This window comes from Myotis davidii, unplaced genomic scaffold (assembly GCF_000327345.1).
Source record: "Myotis davidii unplaced genomic scaffold, ASM32734v1 scaffold2693, whole genome shotgun sequence".
NCBI classification, from domain to species: Eukaryota; Metazoa; Chordata; class Mammalia; order Chiroptera; family Vespertilionidae; genus Myotis; species Myotis davidii.
In genome coordinates, this window is record NW_006284863.1 from 35,269 (window position 1) to 45,500 (window position 10,232).

The 10,232-nt window shown below is 44.5% G+C and overlaps 1 protein-coding gene across 1 annotated transcript in view; it reads right to left on the reverse strand.

The window, feature by feature from the left end:
• Positions 1-3: 3 nt before the first annotated feature.
• LOC102769359 (zinc finger protein 233) overlaps positions 4-10,232 on the reverse strand; it is a gene marked incomplete at its 3' end in the record, with an annotated part of 26,156 nt that continues 15,927 nt past the window's right edge. Inside the window, exons 3-4 of the mRNA XM_015558403.1 lie at positions 6,234-6,360; positions 4-1,457 (exon numbers count right to left, since the gene is read on the reverse strand). Coding sequence (XP_015413889.1) covers positions 4-1,457; positions 6,234-6,360 — 1,581 coding nt within the window. The remainder of the gene's footprint in view (positions 1,458-6,233; positions 6,361-10,232) is intronic.

A 10,232-nucleotide genomic window follows, 5' to 3' on the forward strand; every position in this document is an offset into this window, starting at 1 on the left:
TTGGTAGGATTTCTCTCCAGTGTGGATTCGCTGATGGGCTTGAAGGTGTGAACTCTGACTGAAGCTCTTTCCACACACCCCACATTTGTAAGGTTTCTCTTCTGTGTGGATCCTCTCGTGAACATGAAGATATGAGCTCCACATGAAGCCTTTCCCACACACAGTACATTTGTAGGGTTTCTCTCCAGTGTGGACTCGCTGATGAACTTGCAAATGTGATTTCTGACTAAAGCTCTTATCACACACAGTGCATTTGTAGGGTTTCTCTCCCGTGTGGATTCGCTGATGGGCTTGAAGACTTGAGGTCTGACTAAAGCTCTTACTACACACAGAACACCTGTAGGGTTTGTCTCCAGTGTGGACTTGTTGATGTTCTTGAAGATGTGAACTATGAGTAAAGCCCGTACCACATGCCTCACATTTGTATGGCTTCTCTACAGTGTGGATTTGCTGATGGGCATGAAGCTGTGAACTCAGTCTGAAGCCCTTTTCACACACAGCACATTTGTAGGGTTTCTCTCTACTGTGGACTCGGTGATGAACTTGAAGGTGTGAACTCTGACTGAAGCCTTTCCCACACACAGCACATTTGTAGGGTTTCTCTCCAGAGTGGAACCTCTGATGACCATGAAGATCTGAGCTACACATGCAGCCTTTCCCACACACAGCACATTTGTAGGGCTTCTCTCCTGTGTTGATTCTCTGATGAATTTGCAGATGTAAGCTTTGACAGAAGTCTTCATCACACTCACCATTCCTATTGAATTTCTCTTCTGTGAGAACACTTTGATGAGTGCAAAGGAGCGAGCTATAACTGATGCCATCCCTACACTCACTAAACATATGAGATTTTGCTCCTAGGTGTAACTGCTGATGAAGTTCAAGACTGGGGCCAAAACTGAAGCCTTGTCCATTCTCATGAGAATTTTGCTCTCCTGCATGAACTCCATTATGCTGAAATGATGTCTTCATGAAACATTTCCCACAATTCTTGTGGCTACATGACCTCTCACCTTTATGTACTTCCTGATCATCATCATGGTCATGAGAGGTCTTTTTAATATCACAACCATCACACTTACACAGTTTACATTTCCCATCAAACTGCTGACACCTACTCTGATAATTCTGTGACTCTCTCCAGAAATCCCAGGCGGTCTTACTTGGAAAATCTTGATTTTTAATACTATTGGCACTTTGAACTTCCCCTTGAACCTTTATTACATAGTTCTCATCTTCAGAAACCTGAGTAGATTCTGTTGCCCACAACTGGCAGAAGGAATTGCCTTGGATTGGCAAATCAGACCTCTTGCCTTGTATATTTATCATCAAGTCTTGATTTCTGGTTAACTTACTCATGATTTGTTCCCATATTGGCCAGCACACAAGGTCTTCTTGAAAAAGGTCCCTTAATCCAACTTGTTGAAGAGTCTCTATCTCATTTTGATTCCGGTATCCTGAAAGGATAAGAATTCAGAGATGAAAATGAGGAAAAATGAATATTTACTCAGAAATAAAAATATTTCACCAGTCAACCACACTGGGAGACCATATTCGATCAGCTTGGACTTTGTCATTGGCTTTTTCATGCCTATGAAAACAAAGAGGTGATGAGTAGGCTCCTACCCACTAAGTGTTAAGGAGACTCATTTGGAACTATAAAAAGATTTACCTATGAAGTCAAAATTAGAAATAGATAGCTACAGAGCAGGGAACTTTCTCAGCAAAAGTAAAAAGGATATATAATATTCAACTAGTGAACAACTGGAAAAAAATAGAAAACTCATTTCCATATTTTATGGGAGTAAAATTCCCAAGATAATTGTTGCCACTTAATTTGGCTGAATTTTATGATCAATGTGAATGGCTAATATTCTCTTCCAGGCTTCGTACATATGTATTTGTACATATGAGAAGGTGCTGTGGTAGCCAGCATACAGGATGGTCCCCAATGATTCTGCCTCCTGATGTCCATATTCTATCAAATCCATTCTCACAATGTATCAGGATTGATCTGTGAAGCCAACAGAATATGGCAGAAGTGAGAGTACATCACTTCCAAGGTTAGGTCATAAAAGACATTGTGGCTTCTGCCTTCCACTGTCTTGGGTGTAACCAGCTGGTGTAACTGCCATGTTTGGAAGACACTCAGGAGCTCAACGGAGAGGTCCACTGGCAAGGCCTTCTCCCAACAATCAGGTGAACGAGTGCATCTTGGAAGCTGAAACTTTAGTCCCATTAACCTTCAAAGGCTTGAAGCTCTGCTGGATTCCTTGACAGGTTTATGAGTTTCTGACCCTTACCATCCAGATAAGCTGCCACCAGATTCCTGACTCACAGAAGTATAAATAAATGCTTATTGTTATAAACTGCTAAGTTTAAGAATAGCCATAGCTGGTTTGGCTCAGTGAATAGAGCGTTGGACTGTGGACTGGAAGCTCCTGGGTTCAATTCCAGACAAGGACACATGCCTCTAGCTGGTTTGGTTCAGTGAATAGAACGTTGGACTGTAGACTGGAAGGTCCTGGGTTCAATTCCAGACAAGGACACATGCCCGGGTTGCGGGCTCAATCCCAGGTAGCGGATGTGCAGGAGGCAGCTGATCAATGATGCTCTCTCATCAGTGATGTTTCTATCTCTCTCTCCCTCTCCTGTCCTCTCTGAAATCAATAAAAATATATTTTAACAAATAAATAAGTCTTGTAGAAATATTAATATCAATCAACATAAAAAACGTTTAAGAATAGTTTGTTATACAGGTATAAGTAGCTAATACAAGTATCATAAAAGTTATTGTTCATCAGAAGCATAATGTTCTTAACTAATCCCTAAGTCACACTGCTTTTTTCTCCCCTTGTGAGCTGCCTGCAGGAGTGAAGACAGTGAGATCCACCTAGCACCATTCTCAATGAGCTTTTGTTTATAAGAATTCTTATGAGAGAAGAAAGCCTTTGGTTTGTGCATTATTGCAGTGAAATTAGGCCTCTAGGACATTCCTCATAGATGGAGCAGGGCAACTAGATAGACACCAAAAAATGTAAAACCTTGTGATATTCTGATGTTGCCAAAAGGAACTTTTAATAAGGGAGATGTGCGCAGAATATACTATAAGATTCGTTCAACTTTCTGAGGAGTGGGAGTTACGGAGGTGCATCTATTTGTCAAAACTAATGAAATTGCATGCTTAGGATGTGCATATGTAAATGTTACCTCAATAAAAAGAACTTACACAAATAAGAAGTCATTTCACTCCCTGAAAATTCATGTACATTTATAATCTGTGCAGTTTTCTGTATATATTTCAATAAAATGTTGGCCCAAAATTAAAAAATAAAAGTAAAGACTTGTGCCAAAACCGGTTTGGCTCAGTGGATAGAGCATTGGCCTGCGGACTGAAAGGTCCCAGGTTCGATTCCGGTCAAGGGCATGTATATGGGTTGCAGGCACATCCCCAGTGGGGGGTGTGCAGGAGGCAGCTGATCGATGTTTCTCTCTCATCGATGTTTCTAACTCTCTATCTCTCTCCCTTCCTCTCTGTAAAAAATCAATAAAATATATTAAAAAAAAAAGTAAAGACTTGTTTGAGAAGGCAAAGCAGCCCTGGCCAGGTATCTTAGTTGGATAGAGCATTGCCCAAAATGATCAGTTGTGAGTTCAATCCCTGGTCAGGGCACATACAAGAATCAACCAATGAATGCCTATTTTAGTGGAACAACAAATCAATGTCTCTCTCTCTCACCCTTTCTCTCAAATCAATTAATTCTATATAATAAAAGCCTAATATGCAAATCGACCGAATGGCGGAACGACTGGTCGCTATGAGGCACACTGACCACCAGGGGGCAGACACTCAATGCAGGAGCTGACCCTAGCCCGCAGGCCCCAGGCCAGCCAAGGCGGGTGCCAGATGGGGCCCTTGAGTGCCCCGCCGGTCGCCCCACAGAGGGAGGTGACCAGCAGTGGTGGCAGGGGGCGAGGTGGGCAAACAGGCGGCGCCAGGCTGGCCAAGGCAGGTGTCAGCAGGGGCCCCCCAATCACCCTGCCAATCACCCCACAGATCGGCCCTGATCACCGGCCAGGCCTAGGGACCTTACCTGTGCACGGATTTCATGCACCAGGCCTCTAGTCAATCAATAATAAAATATAGCCTTCCTTTAAAAAAATAATTATTATTTTAAAAGGCAAAGCAGTTATAAAGCAAAACCAGACAACAGTTGTAACTGGAATGGTAATTCCAAGGCAGGTCTGTACAGAAAAATAAGGGAGTGAGTCAAATGGAGGCAGCATCTAACCTCCCTGACTGTGGGAAAACTTCTAGCAGCATGAAGACACAAGACAGAAATGATGAAAGGACTGAGAAGACTTTCCCCCACTATTCACCATAGGCAGGGCCTCGTCTGCCAGATAAGCAGCTAGATTCTCCTGGTTCTTTTGCTTCTCTGATTTAGCTTTTTATTTTTGTGCTTATATCCAATAGGGATGACTGTAATTACTATATTGTAGGCTGGGCTTACTTGAGGGATACACAAAGTAAAATAAGTGAATGAAGAAGGGAGTGAAGAAGAGGGGGAAATGAAGGAAAGGAAGGGAGGAGGGGGGAAGGTAGGCAGGGATGATGTCACCGGGTAAATGGACGGGGCACTGCTCACAATGGCAATGCAGAGAATGAACACAGGTTAGGAGAAGCTGTGAGGGAGCCTTTTCACTCACATTCAAATGGGACCGCCTACCCATTCATCCATTAATTCATCATTTAATCATTCACCAAACAAATAATTAATGAACATATCCTGGGAGTTAAGATACAATCCCTGATCTCCTGCTGTTACACTCAAATGGGGAAAGAAAGACAATATACAAGTAAACAAAACATAATCCTTTAATATATCAGCAAGTAATTAATGATCAGTCACAAAATAAGACAGGGTAGGGGGCTGGGGATTTTAAGCAGAGTGCTCAGAACAGGCTTCTGAGATGAGATGACATCTGAGCAGACATGGATGAGTGAGGCAGGAGACAGAAGGATGTACGGGGAGAACAAGGAAGAGCAAGAGAAAGGCCATGAGGTGGAGCAGTTGGCATGTCAGAGCCACAGCAAGCGGTCTTGTGTGGCTGGAAGGCTAAGGAAAGGAAATCCCGCTAGAGCGGATGAGGGCGGCCAGGTCAGGCAGCGCCCTGCAGGCCACTGGAATTATTTCAGACTGTATGGAAGTCATGCAAGAGTAAACAAACCAGTTATCTGATCTGACTGACCAGTTACGATCTGGCCGCTGTAGGAGAACAGACTACAGAAGGCAAAAGCAGAGGCAAGGAGGCAGTGAGAGAGCTGCTGTAAGTAAGCAGCGTAATGAATGACGGAGGCTTGGGCCAGGGTGGCGACCCTTCGGGGGAGAGGAGAGCGCCTGGGCCCAGGAAGGACTCCGCTGCCTGGCTGTCACCTGCTCATCCGCCTCCTGGGGTTTCTGTCTCCATCATCGGAAGCTACTCTTCTCTCCCCACGTGTCATTTCCTGTCCAATTTGAAGGGTTGATATGCTATGAAAAATAAATGGCTTATATACAAGGGGATACACTAAAGGCAAAAACTTAATCCTTATCCAAAAAGGCAATACTACGATCCTTATGCATGCTAAATAGTATTTCTCCAAATTCTGATCCTGACTTGTTGCAATAAATACAACAGGCAGCCCTAGCTGGTTTGACTCAGTGGATGGAGTGTCGGCCTGCGGACTGAAGGGTCCCGGGTTTGATTCCGACCAAGGGCACCTGCTCGGGTTGTGGGCTCAATCCCCAGTGGAGGGCGTGCAGGAGGCACCAATCGAAGATTCTCTCTCATCATTGATGTTTCTATCTCTCTCTCCCTCTCCCTTCCTCTCTGAAATCAATAAAAACATATTTTAAAAAATACAACAGGCAATCAAATGGTCATCCTTTCCTGATTGACTCACAGTTCTGGTTACACTGCATGCAGTTCCGACAAGGAGCTATGCTGTCTCTATTCTACTTTGTTCAGTACGATAAAGATGTAACTAAACAACTGATTCTAAACCCCACCAAGATGTCAATATTGTAATTTGCAAAAAATAGGAAAAGTACAGACAGGATATCTCACAGGACTTAGGAAACTGAGATCCCAGGTTTGGGACACATTTCAAGAGTCCCAAAGTCTTAAACACTTGAAATCAAAATACTCCCGGGAGCTGACATTCAGTGACAGAGGGCGCCTGTCCTCACCCACTGAGACCAGGTTCCGGAAGTTCTCCAGCATCACGTCTTGGTACAGCTTCCTCTGGGACGGGTCCAGCAGCCCCAGCTCCTCCTCCGTGAAGACCACAGCCACGTCCTGGAACGTCACCGCCTCCTACAACCCAAACACAGATGACCTCAACTTTATGACCAATGGGCAGGGGAGAGGGCAGCACTGAGGGGCAGAGGGGATGGGTGGGACGTTGTCCTGAATTCTGCCGGCCCTGAGTCTATTTTTAAAATATATATATATTTTATTGATTTTTTACAGAGTGGAAGGAAGAGGGATAGTCAGAAACATCAATGAGAGAGAAACATCGATCAGCTGCCTCCTGCACACTCCCTACTGGGGATGTGCCTGCAACCAAGGTACATGCCCTTGACTGGAATCGAACCTGGGACCCTTGAGTCCGCAGGCCAACGCTCTATCTACTGAGCCAAACCGGTTAGGGCCTGAGTCTATTTTAAGGACCTTCCCCCTCTTCTCCATCCAGCATGTCAATTTCATACACTAATTTTCCACAGTCCCTTCAAAAGTATGTGCAATTTACTCTCTTTGGTGTGGCTCAGTTGGTTGAACACCAGAAGGTCTCGGGTTCGATTTCTAGTGAGGGCACATGCACGGGGTGCGGGCTCAATCCCCAGTAGGGGACTTGCAGGAGGCAACTGATTGATGCTTCTCTCTCACCCTCTCATTTCCTCTCTCTCTCTCTCTCAAAATAATAAAAACATACATGAAAAATTGTGCAATTAAGAACAATCCCTGTTTATTTCACTTGGTGTCATTTGTGAGCATTCCTACGTAAGCACCCTGGAACCATAACTCTTCAATCATGGGAGATATACATTTGGTTAGTACTACCGAATTGTTCCAGCAATGTTGGGTTAATCACTCCCAACAGGCTCTGGTGGCTTTTATCTTTCCTTTCTCACTCACACATTCGCTAAGCCTGGGGATTCTCACTTGGTTACAATTTAACAAACCAACAGGTCACCCTTCCTGAGGAGCAATGAAATTGGTCCTCTGTGCTCTCAAGGCACATGCCACCTACCTGTGACACTATGTATGACAGCACCCAAAGTGCCTGACCGTGCTCACGCCAGAATCCCTCGATTTAAATCCCAAAGCTGTGCCCCTCACAAGCTGCAAGACCTAAGACCAGTGTTTCTCAACCTTCCTAATGCCACATAATTAAAGCATAGTGATTAATCACAAAAACAATATGTAATTATATATGTGTTTTCTGATGGCCTTAGGCGACCCCTGTGAAAGGGTCGTTCGACCCCCAAAGGGGTCACGACCCACAGGTTGAGAACCGCTGCCTTAGACCAACAAATCCCTTAACCTATTTCATCCGTGTGATGGTGTTCATATCGGAATATTCTTACACACAGAAATGAAAGAGGATATGTAAGTTCCTATAAGTGTACTGTCCAATTCAGTAGCCACTAGTCACATGTGGCTATGTAAATTTACATTTATGTAAAAATCAAAAATTCTCTCCCACAGTTGCACTAGCACATTTAAATGCTCAAGAGCCACCGTGGCCTGTAGCTACCATGCTAGACAGCCCAATAACAGAACATATCTATCACCTCAAAAGTTCTACTGTACAGTGTTGTCTTAGAACCTATACACATGGCACATAGTAGGTCCTCAATGAATGTTAGCTTTTATTACTATGATGATGAAAAATACATTTATTTTTTAATGTATACATGTACACTGATAGTCCGACAGAAAACTTTATGACTCCGTTTGATATTATCAGTGGGACTTTTGCTGCTGCATCACTGATGACAGAGATTTTACATCAGATTTATACTTCGTGACCTTCAGAGAGATGCATGAGCTACTACTTAGATCCATCAGGCTACTCCTATTACAAGACTTAACAAAATTCATCACTGAGAACAAAGATTCACAAGCGTATGTGGATTATCGTCAATCCATGTCTATGGTCTTTAAGATAACTTGTTATGTAAAATTATTTATCTAAGATGCACCTACACTGAATTTATCTGAAAAATAAAAAAAAGTCGATATTAAGAAAAAATTGTAAATGGAAGATTATAAGAGAGGGTTTCGCGTGCCAGCAAAAGCTACTGGCGTGCCATGTTTGGCAGGCGTGCCAGGGGTTGCCCACCCCTCTACTAGGCCGTCTGACACCACCAATGCTGGGAAAAGATAGGTGGTTCATTATCACAAGGGGGCGGAGTTGGGGAGCAGTCCAGGGTCCCACCTTGTCTCCACTGACTCTGTAGGGTTGGAAGGTACTGACTTCCCCTTGGCAGGGAGGCTAGGGAGGCTCCTTACAGCCCGGCAGGCTGGGGCTGGGGCTGCAGTTTTTCTGTAGTATTTGGCAGGGGAAGAGCAGTTACCATCTAAAAGTTTGCTATCTTGCCCTGGCCAGTTTGGCTCAGTGGCTAGAGCATCAGCCTGTGACTGAAGGGTCCCAGGTTCGATTCCAGCCAAGGGTACAGGCCCGGTTGCGGGCTTGATCCCCAGTGTGGGGCCTTGCAGAGGCAGCCTGATCAATGATTCTCTCATCACGGATGTTTCTATCTCTCTCTCCCTCTCCCTTCCTCTCTGAAATCAATAAAAATATACTTTTAAAAAAAGAAAAAGAAAATGAAATAAAAGTTTGCTGTCTTGCTAAGCTGCCCCTTTCCTGGCTCTTTGACTAGTCAGAGGCTTTAGGCTTTTTGGGTGGGTCTGCGCCCATTGCTGCTCTCATTACCATTCTCCGCAGCACCCAGTCTTAGATGAGGCGAGAAGAAACCCCAAGTAACTCAACGCCATGTCACTCCTGAGTCTTGCGGTCCCTGGCCGGTCTGCCTTCTCTCTACCTTTCACGTTTGTTTTACATTCTGTGTCCAGGAGTGTCAGCTGCACTTCGTTTTAGCAGGAAGAACAGGGAAAGACCATCTCTTCCATCTTTCCGGAAGTGGCAGTCTCCAGAACAGAGCACGTATGTCGGAAACCTGTTGCAGCAGTGCTCTCTAACACGACTTTTTAAAAACCTTCAGCCATGTTAATGCCTAGAAATAGCAGATTTTTTTAAGAAACATAACTTATTGAAATCAGACGTAGTCATTAAAAATGCAGGGGGGAGAAACGTCTGTTGGCTAGAACAGGGAAACTGGTATTGAACATTCCCTCCTACCACAAAAAATGTAGGAAATATACAGACAAAATATATGGAACAACTGTTTTCAACATTGAAAGCACATTCCTTTAATCCCTGAAATAAAGGAAGCGTATGAGATAAGCCCTATGATCACCCTAGATTTCTGCTTGTAGATAATTTAAAAAAAAAATCTTTATTGATTTCAGAGAGGAAGGGAGAGGGAGTGAGATAGAAACATCAATGATGAGAGGGAATCATTGAGTGGCTGCCTCCTGCATGCCCCACACTGGGGATCAGGGCTGCAACCCAGGCATGTGCCCTTGACTGGGGATCCAACCGTGACCTCCTGGTTCATAGGTCAATGCTCAATCACTGAGCCATGCTGGCAGGGCGCAAAGCATGTAGATAATTTTTGAGCTGCAGGTACAAGAAGGGGGGACCCAAACAGAGCCTCTCTGACTTGGAGGCAGAAATCAGAGAATAGGGAGGCCAAGGGAGCTGGAAATTCCAGGGTGGAGTTCCAGAAGGAAGGGAGCTATGCAGAGGAAAAGCGCTGCTAATCTGCAAAGGAGCCTGCATCCCTTTGAGATTAAGACTAAAAACGAGATTGATCAAGGGAAAAACTAAGATGGCGGCAGAGATAAACACCGGGAAATTAATGCCGCTCACAACAATTGATTAATACCTCAGAGAAACAATACGGACTTCATCCAGAACAACAGGAAGCCTGGCTGACTGTAAATTCTACAACTAGAAGGAAGGAGAGGCACACTGAGACCCAGAGAAGCTGCAGGAGAGAAGCGCAGAGGTACGGGGCTCGCGCGCGGAAAGGGGCTGGCAGCCGAGGACGCGGCTG